This window comes from Orcinus orca, chromosome 12, assembly GCF_937001465.1.
Source record: "Orcinus orca chromosome 12, mOrcOrc1.1, whole genome shotgun sequence".
Lineage (NCBI taxonomy): Eukaryota > Metazoa > Chordata > Mammalia > Artiodactyla > Delphinidae > Orcinus > Orcinus orca.
Window position 1 is genome coordinate 74,462,565 of NC_064570.1, and position 26,949 is coordinate 74,489,513.

General features: G+C 43.4%; 1 protein-coding gene across 1 annotated transcript in view; it reads right to left on the bottom strand.

Moving 5' to 3' along the window:
* Window positions 1-26,949, bottom strand: part of SH3BGRL2 (SH3 domain binding glutamate rich protein like 2) — a 92,746-nt gene that overhangs the window by 62,916 nt on the left and 2,881 nt on the right. The window contains exons 2-3 of the mRNA XM_049695271.1: window positions 10,669-10,831; window positions 2,886-2,980 (exon numbers count right to left, since the gene is read on the bottom strand). Of these exons, the coding sequence (XP_049551228.1) occupies window positions 2,886-2,980; window positions 10,669-10,831 (258 nt within the window). The remainder of the gene's footprint in view (window positions 1-2,885; window positions 2,981-10,668; window positions 10,832-26,949) is intronic.

The window sequence follows — 26,949 nt, forward strand, 5'->3', positions numbered from 1 at the left end:
GTCCAGAGCCTGTGCTCCGCACCGGGAGAGGTCACAACAGTGAGAGGCCCCGTGTACCGCAAAAACAAAACAAAACAAAAATCAAACCAACAGATTGATAAAATCGTTGGTTACCTAGAGATAGAGAAGACGAGGGGTAGGTGGAAGGGGATATGGATAAGTATAGTTGAATTCTTTAACTCTATTTTTATGTAATTTTGAATTTGAGCTACATAAATGCTCAAACATGTTTTACCTGTTCAAAACTAAAATTTACTCACAAAGAAAATAAAAGCAAACCAAATTTGAAATCAAACCAAAACAAGTTACTCTAACTATAGATCATATGGATGACATAATACATACAGAAAAATAGTTCTTTGGAGTGACATTGGAACACAATATTCTTATTGCCCATCTTTAGTTGAATATATTCGAAGGACAAAAAGAAATACCTCTTCAAAAAAAAATCTAAAATTCACCAAGTAATTTTCTGCTATTTGCATTTTAAATCTACTTTATGTCTATTGTAAACTATAGCAAATTAGTAAATATGTAAATGTTATTAGAAACAGATATGTTTCTATGTAAGAGAAAAGAGGTACAATGTAAAATTTTAAAAGTTAAGAAAAGCCATGTAATATTAAATTTGAATTGAGAGTATCAGTATGAACTCATGATTTAAATACATTTCTTAGCTTCAGCCACTGAAAGAGCTTACAGGCAATGATAGTACAATGGCAATGAGTACAATAGCTCCCTGAGTACAGAGATCTTGGATTTCAAATACTGTTTTTCAATAAAAGATCCCAGCATTCCTTGGAGAAATGGCTAATTCTGGATCTGGGGCGGGAAAGTACAAGGTGAGCCCAGGACCTTTTCTTGTGCCAAAAAGCAGGGAAGTGCTCAAAGAATGATGGGGACATCTCAAAGGATGCAGGAGCCAGCCAGCTTGAAGGAGCTTCCTCTGGCCAGATTTGGGGCAATTTGAGCACCAAAAATGAGTGCAATTGATCATAAAAGTAGAATTAATAAAAAAGCCACAAGTCTGTAGCACTGTTCAAAGAAAGACAGAAAAAAACCGATTTGCCACCATCAAAAGTGACCGTAGCAACTCCTTATTCTGAAAGTTAGCAAAGAGAAGGAGGCATTTACCCTTCCTCTTTAAAAGGAAATGTAATTCATCCCCAATAGGTAAGGAAAAGGTCTTGTTTATAGAGGTATGCCTGCAAAGAAATGAAGGAGAAAAGAAAACTTAGAAAATCACCAATTTGCAACTATCAGTTGAACAATATGTACAATTAAATATCAATGGATGTGTATATTATCAAGTACGGAACAGATGATCCACACCCTGCCAAACAGATTTTCAAGAGAATCCCATCCTTACAATGGGAGAACCTGTGGGCTATCACTTTAGCCAAGAGATCATATTTAGCGTCATATTCAACCTAGCTTTGAGTCTCCTGACTGAAATGATATGAAGTTCAAATCACCTATGACGTACCCCTGCCAAAGGTGTTTAACAGAATTCCAATCCCGTCTTTAGACCCAGCTTCCAGTTTACAGGAAATATCAGGGGAGAGAGTTATGTAACACCACAAGGAAACAGAGAAATCCGGAATATGGGTTATTCTACCAGACTTTGGCCAGGACTCTTCTAAGAAAAGTCCATGTCATAAAACAAAACAAACATAGCAAAGTTTGAGGGGCTGTTCTTGTTTAACTTGCTTACCCAAATACAATGATTGAAATTTGATTGGATCTGGGTTCAAAAACACAGGCAAAAGCTACAAACGCGGTTGGGGACAAGGAAATTTTAATCTGGACTGGCTATTAAACTTGGATATAAATATGGAACTATTGTTAATTTTCTTAGGTGTGATAATGGTTTATGCTTATGTAAGAAAATATTGTTATTCTTAAGGAGATGCAGGATGAAATATTTAGGGGTGAAATCTTGAGATGTCCATTACTTCATTTCAAAACTTCATATAGATGATAGATAGCTTGGTAGAGAGATAGATAGGTATGGAAGAACCAAATATGTCAAAATTTTAATAATTGTTGAATCAAGGTTTTGATATTTCTCATAATCAAAAGTTGGGTGAAAATTCATATTTGAATTGAATAGAGTAAGAGACAATGTCTGACCCTTAGTAAATAGATACTCCATGCATTTTCTTTTTGCTTCCCTGGGTCACTGAACAGAGCTTCCCAAAGTCACAAAGGCAGCATGTGAGAGGTGGAAGGGATCGTGGAGATCATCTGTCCAACCCCCTAATGTGACCATCAGGAAGACGAGGTCTGGGCCCTGAGTGCCAGTGGCTGGTGAAGATTTAGGACCACCTCCTTGAAGCTTTGTCGTTCTTCCCAGTAAAAGAATGAGCTCTGGGGCTTCCCTGGTGGCGCAGTGGTTGGGAGTCCGCCTGCCGATGCAGGGGACACGGGTTCGTGCCCCGGTCCGGGAAGATCCCACATGCCGTGGAGCGGCTGGGCCCGTGAGCCATGGCCGCTGAGCCTGCGCGTCTGGAGCCTGTGCTCCGCAACGGGAGGGGCCACAGCAGGGAGAGGCCCGCGTACCGCAAAAAAAAAAAAAAAAAGAATGAGCTCTGGAATCAGGAAGTCGTGGATGCCAAGACCCCGTGTGATCTCAGGCAAGTCACTTGACATCCCTGAGGTGTATCTTCTGCCCACATCCTCCTAACAGGATAATAGTCTAGTCTCACATAGTCATCACGAGGATGGAGTGAGAAAAATGTGTACGAAGAACCTTGGGTAGAACTGTCACAGAGCTGAGAATCCCAGCAAACGCTGGTTCTTATTATTCTTGCCTCTCCTCAGCACCCTTCGTGTCTCTCCTTTCCCTGCCTTTTGCTACAGTCGCCCTTCAGCATACGTCTCACCTGGGCTTTCAAGGGCAAGGCCGGGTGCAGCATCACAGTTCCGGTGGGCTCCTGCGTCTCTCCGTGGCTGTATGTGCCCTGCCATCTGTCCTGAGCTGCACGGTGACATTGTGCCAAGGAAACGTCCTTAACAGCTCTTTGGGCCTCCTGCTTACCAGCACGGCCAAAGAAGGTGGCTTCAGCCCACATGCTTATAAAATAAAACCGTGAAGAAATCATGGATGGCTTAAAACAGATTTTGTAAAAAGAAATATAAGATGTGAAGAAAAATATAAATCCAGAAATCCTTTGATGGGTACAGTTTGTTGTGTGCTGTAGCTCACAAACAGGGGGGGACAGTGGCTCTTTTTTTTTTTTTTTTAGTATCTTGATACTCAGTAATTTATTTTCAGGTATGTTTTAACAAAGATACTATTTTTCCTATATCATTCATAATTCTCCCAAAGAGCAGAACACAGAGCATAGAGCATCCAGTTCTCTATGTAAGAGAACATACATATATGTACAGTCAAAATTAAAATTGATGTCTCTCTTAATAAATTTAAAAATATAACGCTAGAGCTTGCCAAACTTTTTGAAATGATTATGGCATTGACTTAACGATATCTTATGATATTTACATCCATATCAGTCCTAAGAAATGTTTTGCATGTGCACATCCCTGTAAGTACGCACTTGGAAGAAACATGAGTGTAACACTCCTGTTTCTTATTTAGCAAGATAAGTACCATACTTGGAAGTATCAGCAATTGAATCGACGCAAGAGGAAGGCTATTGTCATTGAAGCTAAACTGTGCTACCACCGGGGTCTTAATTCTTCCCCTCAAGACAAAAAGAAAACAACAGACTTTACTTTGCAGACAAAGTAAAGTTACCTGCCACACGATACAATCACCCAACCCCTAAGTTTGCTGTTTTTTTTAAATTGAGACAATGGTTCTTGAAGTCAAAATAAATAACCACAACTTGTGTAGTGTTTAATAGGTATCAGTTACTGCACTGGGCATTTTGCAGGTGTGATCACGCTTAATCCTCATGGCAGCTCTTTTAAGAGAGATATTATTCCCCTTTTACAGACGTGGACATGCAAGCTCAGAGAGACGAAGTGATTTGTCCAGTAAGCTGAAGAGCCTCATTTGCATCTAGGCCCCATGCCAAAGCCTGCACTTTCATTAACCAATAAACTCCACCAGCTGCAGAGTCATCCTGCCCAGAAGTGGCCTCACGGAGGTCACCGTAGCGATAAGGTCCACTCAGCTGGACTCTAACCTTTATTTTTTCTAAGCACATCAGCCAGGGAGGACAGTCCAGGTGTAAACTCATGACCTAGTTAGTCTAGGCCTTCTTGCGAATTGTCTGAAACCCAAGCCTCATTTGAGCCCCTTGCCCTCACCCCAGGAGGACGTGATCCCCTCTGTGGAGGTCCCGAAGTTAAAGCAACCATGGGCCTCATGGCCTCCCGAGCAGTGGGGCGGCACCCAAGCAACCCAAGAATGTCTGAGTGCTGGTACCAAGGCCACCATCACCTGTGGACATTAATAACGAGTCCTCCGGGCTGCCTCGGCCAGAGCCCGAGTCAGTCCCTTGTACAAGCAATCTTTAGGCTGAGCCCTGAGAGGGGACCAGGACTGGAACACCCTCCCAGGGAATGAACTTCCAGGCCACCTTGGGTCACTTCTAGGGCTCTTTGTGTTTCTGCTGCCGGAGTCCCACCAAATCAGAAAGTGGTTTTAGCCCTCCTCTGCTCCATGGACCTGCCTGCTATCTCTCCTGGGTTACAATCCCAGCCCTTCCTAAAAACTGCCCTTTCCCTCTCCTGTGGCTGCTGACCTCCATGACCCAGGAAACGCATACTTCATTTCCATCAACAGACCTGACTCAGGGCTTATCTCAGTTTCAATCAGAGCTTTTTCTATACAGTGTGCCAGTTAGGTACTCAGAAGCTCCCCTGAATCCTTCCTGGAACTAGTCGGGTGAGGAAGTAAGTATCTACTATGTGCAAAGCTCTGCGGTAGGTTCAGGTCAGAGAGGGGGACGCTTACCACCCAGCAGAGGGTGAGACAAGGCAGAGAACATGACAGCGTGAGGCCCAGTGCAAATGCTGTAGGAACAAGAGTTGGAAAACAATAGAAGACGAAAAACCTCTGGCTGTCAGGGATGAAGAAAGATTTCAAGGAGCCCATAGCATTTTACAGCATTTTGGAGCCCCAAACACTGTGTGCCGGGGAACAAAAACAAAATTCGTATCTCGCCCACCTTATCTCTTGCCTTACCCATGCAGGCATCCTGCATTCCAGCCAGGCTGAGCTGTTTGCTTGACCCATAATGTTGTCTATCAATTTTCACCTCCAACTCTTTGCTCTTTCTACCTGGATCACCTCCTTCCCATCCACAGTCTCCAACTGGCTAACTCTAATCACGTTTCAAGACTCATGTCAGGGGTCATCGTTTCCAGAATGTTCTCCATGAGGTCCCCCCTAAGAGACTCCCACAGCAGCATGTGTCTCTCTTTATCATTGATGGTTATTAGCATGGCTTCTGGAGCCAGGGTGTCTGGCTGTGATTGCTGGCTCTGACACTTACCAGCTAAATTGCCTTTACCTGTTTAAGAGGGCTGAGTTCGTACCCACATAGCACGTAGAATAGTGCCTGGTCATAAGAAGCACCAAACAGATGTTAACTATTATTAACTACTATGATTCTGCCACCAGCAGCAGCATGGCGTATATCACCCTGGATTTTAGTTCTTTATTTGTCGGTCTGTCCCAAGATGAGGATCTTCTTGAGCACAGGATTGTGTATTATATAACTTGGTATCTTCCACTCCTCATGGATTCCCTTGCACATTAGTAGCATTTAATTAATTCTTGCTGGGATTGGAGATGGGTGACTGGAGAAATGAGATGAATCTGGGCAATTCCATAGGATAAGTCCTGGGAACAGTGTCTAGTGCTGGTACGGTCTAAGGCATGACCTTGTTTCAGGTGATGCAGTTACAATGGGGGTCATCAGAGTCAAGGGAGAATAGAACTGTGAATCCTGATGTTGGATCGTCCAGATGGGTTTTCTCATCACCAGGGCTGCTATCAGGAAGTACAAGGATGTCCTAGGAAGACAGGAAGTCCAGGCATGGGATGCTTGCTTCAGATGGGAATGTGGCAAGGGTTGGAAAGATGCTGGTACAAGGGAGGAGAGAAGGTATGGCATTAAGAGGAGAGATTGCCTCTCCCCTGCTCTCCAGCCCCACTACATCCTCAGTGCCCTGGCCACCAGTAGTTGAAAACATAGACTTTGTTTGTTAGCTGCCTATTTGAAATGCTTCTTGGGCTCCCACAGCTTGTGGAGTTTGTGTGAGCACACGTGTGTGTGAGCACACACAGAGCTTCATGTTGGCGCACTGGCTCACTCACTTCTACCCCCCCACTCCCTTATCCTTACTGACCTCCCCTACATCCTCTTTCAGCCCTCTTTGCCTTTGAATTTGCTGTTCTCTCAATCTATTTGCTATGCGACCTTGGATAAGTTACTTCATTTTTCTGGGCTTTCTTTTTTTTCCTCCATATAACATGGAGAGGTCGAACTGTCATCTCTATAGCAGTATTTTTAAAACTTCAGGTCATGACCCATTAATGGATCAAGAAACCAAGTTAATAGGTCTAACAGATATTAAAATGTGAAATAGAATAAATACAAATAATAATGTGAAATAGAATAGAATATGTATTTGTGTGTGTGTGTGTGTGTGTGTGTGTGTGTGTGCGAGAGAGAGACCTGGGTCATATGTAAATGTATTTCTTACTTACGGTCCAAAAAGATTGAAAGCACAATTCATTAGATCCTCTCAGCTTTAAAATTCAAAATGTGTAGAGTATTTCCAAATTTTCTATGCAACTCTGAGAATGGAAATGAACAGAAACATTTCATTTTTAAGGAAGAGATACTCATGACAATAGCCAGCCACTTCGGGTTGTGCTGACGAGACAGTTAGCCTCCGCTTCTTCAATTCAAGAAATTGTTCACAATAGTGTGATGGCAGGTACGGTACCAGATTTCTAGGGTAGCATAGTGTTTAGCTCAGAACGTCATGCTGAGGGATTCGGAGGAAGCCCTCTGGCTGCCCTCTGGCTGCAGTTCCATACTGAACACAGAGCATCGTACAGTAGGTAATACTTCCCTCCTTGACTGCGTAAAATTCCACTGTTACCAATCTCGTGCTGTGTGGTGATCACTCCTTCTAAAGATCCTGAGAGGGTTACACGCTGATAACATAACATATGAGAGTGAGCTTTCTCGTGAAGTGCTAGAGCCTGGCGTTTTGTTAAGGTTCTGAGTTTGACTCTCACAGGAAAGACAAACTCAAGTCCCAGCTCTGATGTGCAAGATCTGGTCCCCTTTCAGTGCGTGTCTTTTGAGCATCTATTAATTTAACCATGTAAGTCTGTTTTTCCTTCTGTAATGCAAAGAGACTTAACTAGAACTTCTCTGAGGTTCCTTCTGTATACACCACCCTCATGCACTGAGATCCCATGGTGCTAGGGCCTTTATACACTTTCTCCTTTTTTCGAATACTAACCCCATGACAGAGGTATTTTTATGTCTAGCTTTTGGATGTAGTATGGAGAGTCAAGTGTCAGGTCCCAGGTCACATGACTTGAAACCGACTCTGGTCTCTGCCTCCAAAGCCTTTGCTCTTCCTGTTATACTCGTGGTTTTTGAACACTGGTCCCCTCAGGCTTGCTTGGAGGGCGGCAGCCCTGGCCCTACCCAAGCTTACTGACTCAGAACCCAGCCCGGTGGACAGCTTCCCAGGCAGTTTCGGTGAGTCTCAGAGTTTGAGGACCATAGCATTAAACAAAATGTAAAAAAGCCTGTAACAAACATAGTCTGACACACTTTAGTCCAGATGAGCTGATCAGGGGCCTTTCCTGAGACACCACAGCACCTGACATGTACAGCACAGTTTCTAATGGACAGGCGCTATGCCGGGTTCTTTACGTGAGTCCATTTCATTGCAGTCACGTTAGGAAGTGAGTGACTCCACATTTCCACGTTTTAAAGGCGAGAACTCTGAGGCTGAGGAATTTGCTGAGGTCATGGAGCCAGTAAGTGGCAGAGCCACGAACCAGGCAATGTGACTCCACTGTCCCCGCCGGCAACAAGGCAACGACCTGTTCCTCAGGCAAGAAAAGAGGCCAGGCAGCACAAGGGAACAGGGAAGTAGGAAGACAGGACAGAGTAAGAAATGGGTCTGAGAAGGAAGCCCCGGGGCTACTGACGATGAATACTCTTTATTTTAGTGTTTTCTATAAGAGCCTTCATGAGAGAGTTAGAAGAACCAGATACATTATGTAGTGTTTATTACGAAGCAAAATGAGGAAAGCAACATTTGCAACATTTCCATTTCCAATTTCTGGTTAAAAGAGGTGGCTTTATCATCAAGGAAGAAATCAGAACTCAGAGTATGAATATGGGACCCAAAACAAGCTCTGCATCACCCCCCAAACTTCCCAAAGGGTTTCAGCAAAGCACTTTTAAACGCAAGGTAAGGGAGGGGCGGGGTTACTTGTTGCAGACTTCTTGGTGCCAGAATCCTTTGTTGTTGCAGCTGTCCACCCACGTCAGGTCACCATGTTCCTATAAACCTCCAACAAAAGAAATGTTTTTCTCCATTCTGCAACTTTTTATCTTTATAGGAATGGAAAAATGTTATACTCCTAAAGGTCAGAGACTTGAGAATAGGCTATTCTGTACATACCAGGCTATAGGCAACATTCTTTTACAAGAGGTGCAGAGCCAGCATGACTAAGCACAGGCTGCAAAGCACAAAGCTTAAAGAAAAAGAAACAGATCTAATAAGGAGTCAGATTTGTTCTTCCCTGTTACAGAAGTGCATAGCAATACCTACTTCATAGCGCTGCTAAAAGGATCAAACCACATTAAATATTTGGACCTGCCTTGGGAACAACAGAACACTTGACAAATGTTCAAGGACATTATTATCAGTAAGAAGTTTCTTCATCATCATTTGTCTGTCAAGTACCCACTGTTCACTCAGCATTGACGAAACATGGGTAAAGAAACTAATTCATGGTGACACAGCCATAGAGACCAGGAGTGACACAGCCAGAGACTATCGGTACCCCATTTGTGCATGGCTCTTGTCAGTTCAATAAGTGCCTTCTTAACACTGCAGATGAAAAACTACAGGGTTAGGGAGGTTAAATAAACTGCCCGACCTTGTATTTTTTTTATTTTTTTAATTTATTTTTTAAAATATTTATTTAATTATTCTGGCTGCGCCAGGTCTTAGTTGCAGCACACAGGATCTTCATTGCGGCATGCAGATCTTTTAGTTGCAGTGTGTAGACTCTTTCTTGTGGCATGCATGTGGGATCTAGTGCCCTGACCAGGGATTGAACCTGAGCCCCCTGCATTGGGAGCACGGAGTCTTACCTACTGGACCACCAGGGAAGCCCCTTGTATGTCTTTTAAAAGGCAGAACAAAAAGCAGGAAAGCACTTAATCTGGTGCCGAGAGCACTGACTCCAGATGAATGTGATATTTTTTTGGTAAAATACAAAGGATAGAGTAGAATCCCATTTGTTATTACTTCTGATCAGTGTAAATCAAAATTAAAATTCAGGATGGTGTGAGAATAGAAAGCCACTTGTCTTAGTCTGTTTGGACTGCTATAACAAAATACCATAGACTGGGTACCTTATAAACAACAGAAATTTATTTCTCACAGTTCTGGAGGCTGGGAGTCTGAGATCAGGTGCCAGCAGGGTCAGGTGAGGACCCACTTCTGGGTCACAGACTTCTCACTGTGTCCTCACATGGTGGAAGGGGCTAGGGAGTTCTGTGGCGTCTCTTTTATAGAAGAATTAATCCTGTCTATGAGAGTTTTATCCTCATGACCTAATTACCTCCCCAAGGCCCCACCTTCTAATACCATCATCAGTGGGGATTAGGGTTTCAACATGTGGATTTGGGGCAGGGGGGAAACAAACATTCAGACCATAGCACTATCTATGCTTGCTGAAACGATTCTGTCCACAAATGCATTTATACAAGAAATATTGGGGTTTTTTCTATAACCTTTTAAAAAATATTTATTTATTTACTTATTTGCCTGCACCGGGTCTTCGTTGTGGTACGCGGGATCTTCGTTGCACCCTGCAGGATCTTTAGTTGCAGCATGCGAACTTTTAGTTGTGGCATGTGGGATCTAGTTCCCTGACCAGGGATTGAACCCAGGCCCTCTGCGTTGGGAACACTGAGTCTTAGCCATTGGACCACCAGGGAGGTCCCTTTTTTTCTATAATCTATTCATCAACTTAATCTCTACTTCAGGCCCCTACCCAAACAGACCTGGGCTTCATTTAGTCAGTATTGGGGCCCTTCCTCTCCCACCATTGCCTTTGAGTCTGGGAGGGAGGCTCACAGAGTGCTAAAAATGATGAAAAGTTCTCCGAATAATGGTCTTTGAAGACCTCTCTGTCTGTCTTAGGCGACTTGGGCTGCTATAACAAAATACCATAGACTAGGTGGCTTAAACACCGGATGTTTATTTCTCAAAGTTCTACAGGCTGGGAAGTCCAAGATCAAAGTGCTTGGTGAGGCCTCCCTTCTGCAGCCACAGACAGCCGCCTTCTTACTCACGTGGCCTGTCCTCACTGCGTGCGCTGGAAGGAGAGATCACACTGGCCTCTCTTCCTCTTCTTAAAAGTGCATTAGTCCCATCATGAGAGTCCCATTTCATGCCTAATTTAAGCCTAATTACCTCCTTCCAAGGTCCTCCAGGGGTCGGCCTCTGCCTCAAACCCTGTCCTCTTCCATGGGTTTGGCTTTTGGAAAGCAAAAGCCAGCAGGGCCTGCAGACCCTTCTGCTTCCCATCTCGCCCTGTGTTGGGGAGAAGTGGGCAGGGGGAGAGAACAGAGAATGTCTATGGAGAAAAAACATAACTGAACAGCTCAGACTGTCACCCACCACAGTCTACGTGCACAGAGTGTCCCCTGGAAACTGAGGTGGCAGATGTGGCCTCTCCCCTCTCACTGTCCCCTGGCTTGGGACTGGGGCCAGACACCCAGGTTCCAGCTGCCCTGTCTCACATCACCTAATGCTCCAAACCCATCTTCCCGAGGGAAAGCACAATAATGTCATGAAGAGAATCAAGTCAAAATAATTTGTTTTCCACGAGTAACTGAGGTAGAATGATCTGACAGGTGTGGGTTCCAAAGTTCATGCAAACATTGTTCCTAAAGTTTACACAAAAGCTTTATCTCTAGAGTACAAATACTGGACTTCCCTGGTGGTGCAGTGGTAAAGAATCTGCCTGCCAGTGTTGGGAACATGGGTTCGATCCCTGGTCCAGGAAGATCCCACGTGCCGAGGAGCAGCTAAGCCCGTGCGCCACAACTACTGAGCCTGCCCTCTAGAGCCCACGAGCCACAACTGCTGAGCGTGTGCACCACAACTACTGAAGCCTGTGCGCCTACACCCCGTGCTCTGCAGCAGGAGAAGCCACGCACCGCAAGGAAGAGTAGCCCCCGCTCGCCACAACTAGAGAAAGCCCGTGTGCAGCAACGAAGACCCAATGCAGCCCAAAATAAAAAAAAAAAAAAAAAAAAAAAGTACAAATACTGTCAGGTGCTTAAAAAGAGTATGACTCTTTCTGTACATTATTGCCCCCAAATATTCTCAGAAATTATGGATTATAATTTAATATACTATAAACTAAAACATAATGTTTTTTAAAAGAGTCAGTCTCACTCACTTAAGGGAATGTGGCTCTTTCCTTCTCTAGGTCCTTGCTTAACTATTTCAGGCACTTTCAGGACCAAAGGCTTTCTCCCAGCACTTGAACAGCTGGGTTTTTTTTTTTTTTAACATCTTTATCGGAGATTAATTGCTTTACAATGGTGTGTTAGTTTCTGCTGTATAACAAAGTGAATCAGCTATACTTATACTTATATCCCCATATCCCACCCTCCCTATCCCACCGCTCTAGGTGGTCACAAAACACCTGATCTCCCTGTGCTATGCAGCTGCTTCCCACTAGCTGTCTGTTTTACGTTTGGTAGTGTATATATGTCCATGCTACTCTCCCACTTTGTCCCAGTTTACCCTTCTCCCTCCCCCTGTCCTCAAGTCCGTTCTCTACGTCTGCATCTTTATTCGAACAGCTGGGTTTTGATGTGGGTTTTGAGGCTGTCATAAGAACGAAGAGAGATGTACTTGATTCTTCTCATTTATGATTCTAAAAAAGGGCAGCCTGGTTGATCTTTTATTAGCTGCGGGCTAAACAGAGTGCTGCTTGCCTTTGGGTTAACCGCCCTGCAGAGGTATCCCCGCACCCGCCTCTCAGGTAAAGAGAGTCCCAGTAAATCTGGCCTTTCTCAGCAGAGAGCCTTAGGTCCCCTGGGCAAAGCCGCTCACAGCCGTCCCTGATGGCTGCCCCCAGGGCTCTAGATGGCCAGGAAGATCACATGCATGTGAGTGGGACTGGCCAGCGCTGGTTGAATTCATAGAGTCAATTCTCCACGCATTTCCCACTTGATGAGTAAACAGTTTTGGTTCTGTGCATTTCGTGGATTGCTGGAGGATTTCTGTAGCAAATATTTAACACGGAGCAAGCTGGGCTTCTCTGAAACCAAGTAGGGTTTTGAACTGCTGCTTCCTTGTTTCAGTTGCTGTGAACTCAGGAAATGACAGTTGATTTTATACCCAGCAGAACTTGATGAGAGAGGAAGTTTGTCGCCATAACATCCAAGCTTCGTGTCAAAGTCAAATCAAAATGATTTTTTGTATTACTAACTGGTTTGGATTACTTAGGCGTTGTAACGGGGAGTAGGTTGCACTAACTATCCTTATTGTTGGAACTGGTTAAATTTTCTCACCTACTTATTGTCAGATCCTTGACAATAATCTGGAAGTTCCCAGATAAGGTGGTGTGAGAGGAATAAAACCATCATGTGGAATGCTGCTAGAAATCATTGCAGGCAGGCTGCAGTAAGACGAATGGAATTTAATAGACTACGCTTGTTTTCTCCCATGCGTGGTGAAGTTATTAAAACACCTGAGCCCAGCCTTGCCTAACACCATGGACTTGCAATTATAGCTGGTATTTTTGAGCCACTCCTATGCCAGATTCTTTACATACCATTAATCCTCACAGAAAACCAGCAGAAGAAGCATAATAATACATCATTTACAGATGAAGAGACTGAGGTTCTGAGTGGTTAACTGAGCTGTCTAAGGTTACACAGCTAGTAAGTGGCTGAGCTATTATTAGAATCTGGATTTGCCCAACATTGGAGTCCATGACTGAACATTTTTAGGGTAGAGACTGGAGCTATATACTCTAGTTAATTTAAGGCCAGTTGATTTAGCAAAGTTCTATTAGCTAAAAGAGCGGAGGAAAGACGGTTATTTAATAATTGGGCTTCCCTGGTGGCTCAGTGGTTGAGAGTCCGCCTGCCGATGCAGGGGACACGGGTTCGTGTCCCGGTCCGGGAAGATCCCACATGCCGCGGAGTGGCTGGGCCCGTGAGCCATGGCCGCTAAGCCTGTGCGTCTGGAGCCTGTGCTCCGCAACGGGAGAGGCCACAACAGTGAGAGGCCCGCGGACTGCAAAAAAAAAATAAAATAAAATAAAAAAATAATGAAAACAGCAACAACGCTCCTTTGTTGGGCACCTTCTATGTGTCACAAATGTTTCTAGGAACCTCATGTCCCTTATTTCATTCAAGCCACAAAACAGCCGAAGGATTGCTGTCCACCTTCATACGCGACAATAATGAGACTCAGAGATGTTCCCTAGTACTCTCTCATGCAGCAGTTCACTGGCTATCAGGCTCCGTACAGGAAGATCAGGCCATGAATCCAAGCTGTGGGTAGATAGGATATAAAATCATAAAATGATAGAATCTTAGAGCCAAAAAATGTAGTCAAGGTGACCTTGTCTAACTCCTCTATTTGACATGTGGGAAAACTTAGATTTAGAACCTTACACCCCAAATCACACAAGATGTAGTTAGTTACAAATCCAAGACTAGAATGCAGGCTCCATTCAGTGAATCCATTTTCATGTGCATGCCTACTATGTGCTATGCATGGCCAGGTCTCCCGTCTCCCAGACCCAGAACATTTTCTGTCAGACTGTGTGTAGAAGCAGGACATGGGGCCCAAGATCATGAAGCTCACCCCTCCTTCTGCAGGAGAGGATCCTGTGGCCTGAAGAGTAAAGAAACAGGTGGTGACAGGGAATGGAGCAGGAATTGTGTCCATTCGTGCCCTCCTCCTTCATACTATCCAGCACTGTTGGGGGTCTACTTGTGTGCCAGACACCGGTCCTTTCTTGAACTGTGAAATACGACAGATACGCACACAATTCCTGGATACTATCAGGCCTTGTGTGGAAGACAGGACATGTCAGACATTGTATAAGAAGGCTGTACGTGGCCAAACCATGAGCTCTAAGTCATGGGACTGAGACATAATTAGTGAGAAACATTTTCGACCTGCTGTGAAGCCAGAGAGGAGCCGGAACATCAGATATCACTTGATCCTAAATGGGAATGTTAAAAATACCATTGTGAGTGACTTTTTGGAGTGACTTGTCCTGCACAAAATGAAGTCCGAGCCTTTTGACTGGAACCTCACTGGACGATTTATTTCAGTGCAATTAATAAGAATAAGGAAAAGCATCTGTTTCTATAACAAAGGGCCATATTCATCAAGTTCACAAGTCGTGAACTGCTGGGAACATTTCTGAAGATAAGAGTGACCTCACCAGGCACAAGGCAGGCCCAGGGAGCAGCCTCCACATTGGTCTCAAATGCATGAGACCCTCTCTGTCCTTCCATGTCCTTCCACGTGAACCCCTGAACCACTTTATTTTTATTTATTTATTTGGTTGCACTGGGTCTTAGTTGTGGCAGGTGGGCTCCTTAGTTGCAGCTCTCAGGCTTAGTTGCAGCTCACTGCCTCCTTAGTTGTGGCTTGTGGGCTCCTTAGTTGTGTCATGCGAACTCCCAGTTGCGGCATGCATGTGGTATCTAGTTCCCTGACCAGGGATCAAACCCTGGCCCCCTGCATTGGGAGCGCAGAGTCTTAACAACTGCACCACCAGGGAAGTCCCTGAACCACTTTATTTATGAGATCTTTTGGCTCTAAATATTCGCACATAATTTAAGAAATGTATATTGAATGAAAAAAATGCATGACTGAGAAAGGTGAGCACAATGAGTTAAGTAACCATCCAAAGTTAAATAACTAGTTAGCAGCAGTCTTGTGTAATAGGGAAGAACCATTGTATTCTATTATAAGTTAACCGCTAGAGGGACATTGCCTATAAGCTTAAATATAGGTAATGGCCCATTGCTGGGAGGCCTGCCTCCCGGGTAATGAACATTAAGCTAAAATAGCTTTTTTTTTTTTTGCGGCACATGGGCCTCTCACTGCTGTGGCCTCTCCCGTTGCAGAGCACAGGCTCCAGACGCGCAGGCTCAGAGGTCATGGCTCGCAGGCCCAGCCTCTCCGCGGCACGTAGGGATCTTCCCTGACCGGGGCACAAACCCATGTCCCCTGCATCAGCAGGCGGACTCTCAACCACTGCGCCACCAGGGAAGCCCTAAAATACCTTTGCTTACAGTGCAGGAAACATCCTGACCAGGCCCACCTGTGAATAACTGCAGGGAGGAAGAAATGAACACATCCCCTCCAGAGGCTGACCAGAACTAGGAAATGTTTGACTTTAGTCCCCTCCTTTTAGTATAAAAGAAGCCTGAATTCTAACTCAGGTAAGATGGTTTTTTGGGACACTAGTTCTTCATCTTCTCAGTCTGCTGGCTTTCCAAATAAAATCACTATTCCTTGTCCCAACACATTGATTTATTGGCCTGTTGTACAGCAAGCAGTACGAGCTTGGACTTGGGAACACTTGGACTTGTAGACTTCCATCCAATTTCTATTTCATTCTCCCAATTAGCTTCGGAATCTTTCAACAGTATAAAAAAGAGTAGTAATATTGTGCCCTCCTTTGCTCCAGAATAAGAATGTCAGCAAAATGTCTTGCAGTCTTTGCAGAAGCAAACGTAAAGTTAGGGTATGGAAAGGCAGACATTAACTCAGGCAGCATATCTCTAAAACCATAGCAGGTTGCATAATGACATTTCTAAAATTCTCTAATTTGACATTGGAAATGTGGCTTCCATGTGCAGAAATGCAATAATCACTCCATTTGCTGGGCTACATGAGAAATGAGACTTAACTGGCCTGCCTTTTTTGGGTGGATAAATGGATGATAAGATTCTAGCCAGTCTCTTTTAACTTTGTGTCCACAAGTATATTTGCTGCATTAGTGGAATATAAGACTATATAATAAAGGCTGCCAGGCTGAGACATGACTGATTCAGTGTTTGGGAATCCTAACAGCTAATGGACATAGAGCTGTGTGACTGCTTAGATCAATACGGCTATTGGGTCAACTCTGTATGAACGAATCATTAATAATCACCATAGAGGGGCTTCCCTGGTGGCGCAGTGGTTGAGAGTCCGCCTGCCGATGCAGGGGACGCGGGTTCGTGCCCCGGTCCGGGAAGATCCCACATGCCGCGGAGCGGCTGGGCCCGTGAGCCATGGCCGCTGAGCCTGCGCGTCCGGAACCTGTGCTCCGCAACGGGAGAAGCCACAGCAGTGAGAGGCCCACACACCGCAAAAAAAAAAAAAAAAAAAAAATCACCATAGAAAAAGCATTGCGCCAACTCAGATGGCTCTCTTGACTTAACCGTGCTGTTGAGGGATGGATGAGGCTGGACAGAAATATGAGGAATGAAAAAAGAGACTCCTCCAATTGGGAGAGATGCCTGTCACCAGGGAGAGGCCAGGGCCGGTTGCTGGTTAGGACCCTGGGCCTGGAAAGGCAGGCACACTGTGGAATCAGAGCCAGTATGGCCATCGCTTGTCTTCTAGTCAGACTCAGCTGGATGTGTCTAAGTAGTTTGCCTTGGTGGGCAAACAGAGACTTTTCAAATAGTACATGCTTCCTGCCCTTCATAAACATTTTCTCCTCATAGAACTTTTATTTTGCAACCAACCTTAACTCATTCCTTTGACTCAGTCCACCAGCTTCAAATACACATCCTAATGTCCAATGTCATGAATTGGAAAGACGCTTATCTCACGAGGGAAAATTCTCTTGCTTACCCATGAGGAGGCACCAACAGTAAATGTATGTTTAGTGTAAATGATCTACCTGAATCTCCAGCCCTCCCTGTGCCAACCCTGATAGGAAGCTGATTGTTATGAGTGCTACACCCTCGGCCTCCCCAGCAATTTTGCAGGCCGTGGGAGGTTTAGCACACGGCTCTGCATTTCAGCGTTCTCTGGGGCCGGTGGACCCAAACCTTGCCAGGCGTGAGACAATTACCTGGGCAGCTTAAAACAAATGCGTGTTTTCCAACTGCATCCCGTATCTAACGCCTCAAAATCGGGGGTGAGGGGAATGGGGGTTGGGGCAGAGCAGCTACGGTTCTGGCAAGTACCCCAGGTGGTTCTGACCCACAGCCAGGATGGGAAGCCAGGTTCCTAGGTTGAATTCTGTGGGGAAGAAAAAGAAGAAAGCTGTATAAAATAAATAATGAACAAGGGCCTGCTGTAGAGCACAGGGAACTGTATTCAATATTCTGTAATAACGTATAACGGAAAAGAATCTGAAAAAGAATAGATATAAATCCCTTTGCTGTATACCTGAAACTAACACGACATTGTAAATCAACTATACTTCAATTTAAAAAAAATAGAGACAAAAAGAAGTAAAATCAAAAGAAAGATTTTGTAAGTCATAAGAGAATTTTCCCCCTGAGACACTTTAGGAATCTTTATAAAAACCACTGTTGTGATGCTGCGTGTGATTACGGTCCTACTCTCAATTTACACTGTGGTCTTTCTGGAGGAGTCTCTGGATCCTGTTAAGTTAGAATGCCTTGAACAGTTACCATATGCCAGGCCCTTTGGGCAACTCAGTGGGTTAGACAATTTTCCTGTTTACAGGAAGCTGACACTGAATCTAGACTATGGAAAATGAGACTCTTATACATGAATAATCAGATGATGAACTACAGATGGAAAGAGCCAGAGGTACTGAAGAGCTGATCCTGGCACACCTTGATCCAGGTGATGTTGCTGTCTTCCTAGGAGGCCAGGGAAGACCCTTTTCCAGTCTCCTGCTACTTTTCTTTTCTCATAATGGATGGAATGCCCAAGGGTGCAGTACCTGTGTGCTAGGTGCAGCTGTCCCAGGAAGGTTAGGGTTGAGCTGTATGGAAGTGCCTCCCGGCCTCTGAGGGAAGAATTGAAGAAAGGCTGGAATAGCCATTCAGGCCATAGGTTCATGGCAGAAGTGCTCAACAGGATTGTGGGTTTAAAGAAGGGAGGAAGATGATGCTAATGAAGAGAAAAAGAAATCAGGAGAGCCAGGAGTTCTCCCTTCTGCCAGGTACACTGGGAACCCAGCATGTGCTGTTTGTCCAGCTGTGCATCTGAGCCTAAGATTCCAGCCCTCTGCTTTCCGTCCCTGGATCTGTCCGTCAGGCTGCTGGCTTTTTGTTTATGCATGCTCTGTTGCAAGGCTAGAGGTCCACTGCTGTGGTTTTGAAACTACAGGGAATCAGCCAAGGGGAGGAAGCTCCAAACTGCAGAGAATTTTAAGACCAGCTGAACCAAACTGCATCAACAGAGATCAGAGTGAGTCAGGGAACAGCCCAGGCCTCTGCGCAGAAGGGCGTGTTGGGAAGCAAGGTTATTTACATTCTTATAAAACGAGTGCTGGGGAAAGATGGATGGGATTCTCATGGTAAAGTTAGCAGCTAAGTCTCTTTAAAAGGCCTGAAGGGGGCTTCCCTGGTGGCGCAGTGGTTGGGGGTCCGCCTGCCGATGCAGGGGACACGGGTTCGTGCCCCGGTCCGGGAAGATCCCACATGCCGCAGAGCGGCTGGGCCCGTGAGCCATGGCTGCTGAGCCTGCGCGTCCGGAGCCTGTGCTCCGCCACGGGAGAGGCCACAACAGTGAGAGGCCTACGTACTGCAAAAAAAAAAAAAAGGCCTGAAGAATTCTAAAGATAGAGGGGTGCTTGTTTATCTCTATTCCAATAAAGAAGCAATGTGTGTTTTCCTTTTAAACAATTAGAAAAAAAAATTTATGTTTATCTCAAAACTGGAGCCCAAAGTTTAATTCTGAAAATAATAAATGTCCAAAACTGAAATACTTTTCTTTTCTTTTAAAAAAAAATGTGGTAATAAGTAATGGCATTACTTAACGTTTACTACGAGCAGAACTTCCCATCCAGATTTTGGTGTGTAAGTAAATGACAAAAGATGTTCATTTATATAAACTCATCTGAAAAAGGAACTTTCTCCTGACCAAAAAATATGGTACTTAGTGAAAAGAAGGGGGAATCTGGGTTTCTGATTTCAAAAAAGCCAAAGATCAAATTTCCTTGACACAGTAACTTGTGACATTTTAACCAAAAAGCAGATGACTTCTAAAGGGTCTGCCAGCCAGCCAGCCAGACACCGAAGGTCAGGTTGTTTTTCTGATGCACTAGCGTTCACCCCAGTTATAACTACTCAGCAGCTCTCAGCATGGCAAGGGAAATGCAGTGTAAGCCTTATCGTGACAGCAGAAAGGTCTGAGTTCTTCCAGCAAGGGTATCTAATGCCCAACATGAAGAAAATAAGTTTTCAGAGACCCAAGAATAGGAAAGAAGGTAGCTACAGGTATGTATGTGTCTAAGAAGAGTTAAGAAAACAAAATACACGCCCCACCAACTAAAACCTAAAAATCTTGTGTAAGGATTGTCCTGAGGCTTCCGGGTTGGATACCCGGAGATCTAGGCAGGGCAGACTTGTCTTCTCCTATAGCAGAAAGGCTTCTCTGCAGGCTCCACCCCAGATCAACAGGAATGTGAGCGCTTCCTCAGTCAGCCTCTCTACCCGCCCATCTCCCACCTCTGAAAAGGCCTTTCAGCATCAGTTCCCCAACCTGCAAAGTCAGGTTTTGAAGACCAAGTCAACAGTACTCTAAAACATTTATTACATTATTATTTATTTTAAATGAGAAGCCTTTGGTTTCTTTCCACTGGGGATTAATATGATTAAGTCAGCAATTTTATGTCCAGGAGAAGAAGTACAAACTAAAATTTTCCACCAAGATTGCATCTCAAGGTGAAATGTGCTTCCTAGTGACCAACTCTGCCGTTATGTTTTCAGACACTTGTTTTCGTTTCCTGATTGGCTCAGCAGGAATCATCTCTCTTTTGAGTGTGTTTGATCAAACTGATATAATCAACGACACATGTTCAAAGTTTTCTTCACATTTTGACTCTCCTGGGTGCCCACAGTCAACGGATGATAACCCTGCTTGTTCAGCTGTTTGAATTCCCACGCCACAGATTTCATCTTGGCACTTAACATCTGGGTATTCATTGTCTCCATTCCCCACATTTAAAAATTCGCTATGAATATTACGGCTTTACCAAAACATTGAAAATTCAAGGTGGTTTTGGATAATACTCTATGAAGAAACTTAAAATCTTAATATTTGTCTAAATAATTCCTTATGCAACGTCAAGGGCAAGGGGTAGGAAATTAAACTGTAAGAAGATGGGAACAAGATAATGGACATATTCATTCACATGACTAATCATTCAACAGCTTATTTTTTTTCTCACGATTCTGTGGGTTGCCTGGGTGATTCCACCGATCTCTCCCAGCATCGTTCACGGGGCTGTGCCTATATGGCGGATGGGCTGGGGACTGGGCTCAGCGGAGGCTGTCGGCCACGGCACATTGATGTTCACCGCAGGTGGCCTCTCCACATTGCTTACAGTATGGTGGGCTCAAGGCAACATTCTTGGAGGATTTCAGCTATAAAATCCTTTACGTGAAACTATAAGATTTATGTCACTTCTGTCACATTTTATTGGTCAAAGCAAGTCACGAAGCCAGCCCAGATTCAAGAGGAGAGAAAATAGGCACTACCTCTTGAGGAGAGAAGTGGCAGAATCACATTGTGAAAAGCTCGTGGGATGGGGAATATTGATGCCGCCATTTTGGGAAACCATCTACTATACTCCACCTCCTAACACAGTTCACATTCCAGCCCCATGCAGAATACACTAGTCGCCACTTTTCTCCATGGCTCATGACTCAGCCATAAAAAAGAGTGAAATAATGCCATTTGCAGCAACATGGTTGGACCTAGAGATTATCATACTAAGTGAAGTAAGTCAGAGAAAGACAAATAGCATATGCTATCACTTATAGGTGTAATCTAAAAAATGATACAAACGAACTTATTTACAAAACTGAAACAGAGTCACAGACATAGAAAACAAATTTATGGTTACCAAAGGGCGGGAGGGATAAATTAGGAGAGGAAAGGGAGTGGTGCTGCAGAGTGGGGAAAGGAGCCCCCTGGCCTGGGTCTCCCAGGGCTGCATGCCCAGTGGCCTCAGATGTCCCTGCCACCTGACTTGGGTTTGGGTAAGCAGGGCCTGGATGGCTCCACAGCAGGACACCTCTAGTACCTGGGGCTCTAGAGCAGCCCAGGGGCACCACTGTCTTTTTAGGAAATCACAGAGAAGCAGAAAGGGAAAAAAAATCTCCCACAGTCTACCCCATGAGCAATTATCACTTTATATTTGGCATATATACTTTTCAGATTTTCTCTATGCATAAGTATGCTTATTTACAAACTTTTAAAAAATGGATTATACTATTCATACTGTCTTATAATGTACACTTTTCATTTAATATATTGTGTGTGGCAACAAAAAAGCAGATGTACACTACTATATATAAAATAAACAACAAGGTCCTACTGTATAGCACAGGGAATTATATTTAATATCTTGTGATACACTATAATGGAAAAGAATCTGAAAAAGAATATATAGATATAGATATAGATATCTGAATCATTTTGCTGTACACCAGAAACTAACACATTGTAAATCAATTATACTTCAATAAAAAAAATTGATTAAAAAATAGACAAGTTTTCTGCTCCCCACATACCCAACACACAGTGACGACACAAGGACAGGAAAACTACAATAGGTAAATGATTATATACTGTGCCCCCTCCCAGGCCCTAAAAGGAGCAGAGAGTAAGCATGGAAAAAGTGGGAAAGTTCTGCCCTCAGGACGATGGATTAGAATCCTGTGCAGTCATCCAGTGAGGAATACTCGTGAAACCACCACCATCTCCTGAGCATTTACTAGTGCCAGGCACTGTTTGAGCACTCTCCACACAATTTCTTATTTAACCTTCATCACTAACTTGAGAAGAAAGGTACCTTTTTGGCAACTGAGGGAAACTCAGGCTAAGTCATGACAGGTGAGATAACTCACCTAAGTTACATGGCTCAAGTGTTTGGAGGCGGGAAAGCTGAAGGTAGCTTTGAACTTTCTGCTTGGATATTAACTGGGATAGGGAAAGTGGAACAAGTGATAGGAGATGGAAAAATTAATCCTTGGACATGTGAATTTTGAGGTCCCTGCAGGATATCTACTGGGAGAAGCTAAAGGCTGGAAATACAGTCTTAGGAATGATTGGCGTTCATGGGACCCAAACACGAATTTTCCCAGGGAGACTGAGAAGCAGTTTGGGGATGAAACTGACAAAATCCAACAGCCACCCAATTCTCACTTGTCATGGTTGCAAGTTGCTCATTTGTGGCTGGCATTTCTATTATATCAATATCATGTTGTGGGCCCGTGGGTAGGTGGGATGGGTCAGGGATGGTTTTTCTGCCAGTTGTGATACAACAATTTGGATCACAGTTCCTGTAAACTTGCACAAAAACGCTCCATTTCTAGTGAGAGATATGAATTTAGAATATTCTCTTCCCTGTGCCTGGGAGAGTATATTCTTTGGACACTCCCACATTTGAGGAAAATGGATTTTGGGTCACTGGAGTCTCATTTCCTTGTAGAGAACAGTTCTTGTGTTTTAGTTTACCTTTGGTTTATTTGTAAATCAACTGCAGTTGAAAACATATAAATATATCAACTGCTGAGACATCACCTAATTGTAAATTGAATAAGCACAATAGCCCCTCAAAGACTTTAAAATCAGGGCCACTGCAGTACTTCAGAGATTCCTTGATGCCCTCAAGGGGAATTGTTCTTGCCTCCTAGAGTATTTCGCGCGGAAGTAGACGTAAAAAGCATTTGTGCAGTGTTTCATTTTGATTTAGGACCACCCTTTTTAAAAATAACAAAAATAACGGGTTTCACTGTGAAGTCCATTTTCATATTTATCTAGTTTCAAGGTTATGTAACTCTTTGGCGTGGGGTAGGCAGGAACACAGATGGTACGGTAACTATAGCAACACCACTTAGGCGTGTTTTCTGCCTGTCAGCTTTTTTCAGCATCATATTCCTTCTAAAGCAGAGGCTCTCTCACACATATTCTTCCTACTCTTCCCCCTTTTGCCCCTTTTCTCCTCTCCCCTGCACTCTCCCTCTCTGCCCCTACTCTCTCAGCAGCCTAAAAGAGAATGAAGGCATTTCATATAACTTCCTCTTGGTTTTTTCAGTCTCTAAATTATTCAAACTTCAAATATGAATCTGAATTATAATGTTTCCATCGTAAAACTGCATTTCTTACTTATCTCTCTTTTACTTAAAGAGGAGATAGGGGAAGGAAAGCAATTATAAAGCAAGAAGTTACCAAAATGAAACCATTCTTCTTAACCTTTGAGTTCAGGCAAAATCACCTAAGTCTAAGTAAGCAGACATGTACCCTTAGGACTCTTGCAAACAGATTCTGCTCCTTCTTTAGGTAAATCTAACTTCCAGCCATCCTCACGTTAGAAGTCTGCCTTGACTCTCAATCCCATATTTAGGAATATTAATGAAAAATTAGGTATATTAATTAAAATATATTTAGGTATATTAATTTAAAATATTTAGGTATATTAATATTACAAATATACTTAGGTATATCTTTAGGTATATTAATTTAAAATATTTAGGTATGGGGACTTCCCTGGTGGCCCAGTCGTTAAGAATCCACCTTTCAGTGCAGGAGACCTGGGTTCTATCCCTGGTCGGGGAACTAACATCCCACATGCTGCAGGGCAACTAAGCCCGTGCTCTCTGGGGCCCGCATGCTACAACTAGAGAGAAGCCTGCTCGCCACAATGAAGATCCCGCGTGCTGCAACTAAGACCTGATGCAGCCAAATAAATAAATATTTTAAAAAATAAAAATAAAATAAATAGGTATGTTAATTAAAAATCTAGAGCCTGTCTTCCGATGTGTCTAAGCAGGATATATCTGACAATCACACTCTGAGTTTCTGCCCCTTAAAAATCCTATCTTCTGTAAAAGTACTTTAGGGCCTTTCCTCTATGCAGAAATGACATTTTTCTTCTTACTTTTAAAAAAAAATTTTACTGAAGTATAGTTGATCTACAACGTTGTAATTAATTTCTGCTGCACAGCAAAGTGACTCAGTTATAAATATATATATTCTTTTTCATGTTCTTTTCCATTGTGGTTTATCACAAGGTATTGAATATAGTTCCTTGTGCTCTACAGTAGGACCTTGTTATTTATCCATCCTATATATAACAGTTTACATCTGCTAATCCCAAACTCCCAATCCATCCCTCCCCTATGCCCCTTCCCCGTTGGCAACCACAAGTCTGTTCTTACTTGTTTTTTAAATGTCACCCCTTCAGGGAGGACTTCCTGATTGAATCTTGGCTATTCTCAGTTCCCTGTACATGTCTTCAATTGTGATTTATTTTTACTTATTTGATTACTTGTTTATTGTCTGTCGCTCCCAAGAGACTCTAAATTCTATGAGAGAAGAGAGCATTTGGAAATGTTTAAAATTATATTCCCATTATCTTCTGCGGAATTTGGCTTACTGTAAGCATTAAATAAATACTTTTCAAATAAGTTAATGAATGTTTCCTTTTGGATAAACTCCCTCTAGATTTGGTTGTAAAACGAAACCAAACCGGTCTAATTCAAGTGTTGGTATGGTTTCTGTTTCCCTTTTTACTTTAGCTGCTAGAAAGCTCAAGTTAGTGCTCAATCAGTGTAGCTGTATTTGCTTCCTTTTGTGTATATTTGTTTCCTTTCTTTTGCATGGCTTTTAATTTCTTTTACTATTGTAGTTGCATTATTTTTATGTTTTATGTTTCAAGCCACCTCAAAAATCTTCTTGAAAGCAAGTACCATATAATAAATAAATAAATAAATAAAGATCGGGTCCTTCATAGTAAAATGATGTTTCAGGAATCTCACAGAGAGAATGATGTGTAGTATGAATGGTTAGCTCTCAATACTGATGTGAACGGTGACCAAAGAAACTTTGAATGTATTTGTAGAAAATTGGAAAGGCCTCTCTACAGGCCTGTGACATAGCTGTCATAGAGTATTGAGTGAGAATAAGTAAATATTTCATAAACAACGGATGACATTTATCTGTGAAATAGTTGAATTTTTAAAGTGTAAAATCCACTTGAATTGCTGAAGGATGACTTCACTACAAGACACACACACACACACACACATATATATATATATATATATATATATATATACACATACACACACACATATATATAATTTTTTTTCTTGCAGACCCACTTAAAACTCCTTCTCTCTGTGGCTTAGTGGGTTCCCTGCCACCTTTTTTTAAGGAAGAAAAACCTGCCTAAAAGTCACAATTCATGGGTTTTACCACCTTAGGTGAACAGTGTTGCCAGATGATCCAAGTTTGCAGATTCAGGGCGTGAAAACCTTCAACTGACACTGAGATCTGTTTACATCTGGTGGAGGGGAGGAGTGGGTGCTTTAGGGTGAACTCCTGAGATGCTTGCAGAGGAAGCTGGGATGATGGAGCAAATCAGTGACACCAGTGTCACCTGGGAAGATGGTGGGACAAGTTGAGGATCTATTAATAGAAAGGACAACTGGGAAGATGTCCCACTCAGAAAACAAATGATTAGTGGCCAGAGAAGCTGGGAACCCACTTCAGGTGAAAGAAGGAAGTACTTTTCTCAGCAGTAAGAAGACACACAGCATCTACTTCTGTACCAGAGGAGATAAGAATGGGTCAGTGTGGTTTTCTCCCTTGCCTGGGGGAGTGTGGTTAATGTGTGTAATGCAGGTTTTGAACCAGCTCAAGAGCGGAAGGACCAGTGGCTTCCTCTGTCCCTGTTCCTGATTCTCCGGGACAGGGTGGTGTAGCCAGAGGACAAGTAGAGAGAGAGCTGCCTTCTGCCTGCTTTTTCTTTTTCTCTATGCATAGCAAGAGAGAGGGGGGCCTTCACCCCTCAGAGTCCCATCTTGAACCTTTGAAAACAGTCGACAAAGCCCCCATTTTCTCTACCCTCATTAATTCTTTCTGTGATTCCGGGCTCATGCTGGGCTAATAATAGGGTGCATTGCTTTTTAGGAGTTTGAGGGAGTTAGGTAATCATACCCATATTACCTGTGGGTTCTGAACCAACTGATAAAAAAGACACCCTGGTGTGTAGAGGGTATTTGTTTCATGGTGGTGGTGATGGTTGCTTTTGGCCATTCTCCTTTCCTAATAGCACCCAATTTCCATTTACAGAATGTCCCCTCTACTACTGTGGGCAGTTCCCATGGGACGATTGGTAAGGTGTCTGCCTTGTCCCAGCCAATTGAATCCATTCCCCAGTGGGTGTACGTTTGGGTTGTACCAGTCATTTGCTGTTGTGGTAGAAGCTGCTATAAACATTATTGCATAGGTCTCCTGGTGTTTATATGCAGGAGAGGGGATTTGCTAGGTCATAGGATATGTAACAAGTTACTGCCGAAGTTTTTTCCAAAGTGGTGCTTCTAATTTGCATCCCATAAGCCGTGGATGAGAGTCTCATTGTTCTGTGATCATGCTAACACTTGGCACTTTCCAATATTTGAATTTTCCCAACTTGTTTGCAATAAAATATCATTGTGGTTTTAATTTGTATCTATCTGATATTGAATGAGGTTGAGCACTTTTAAATTT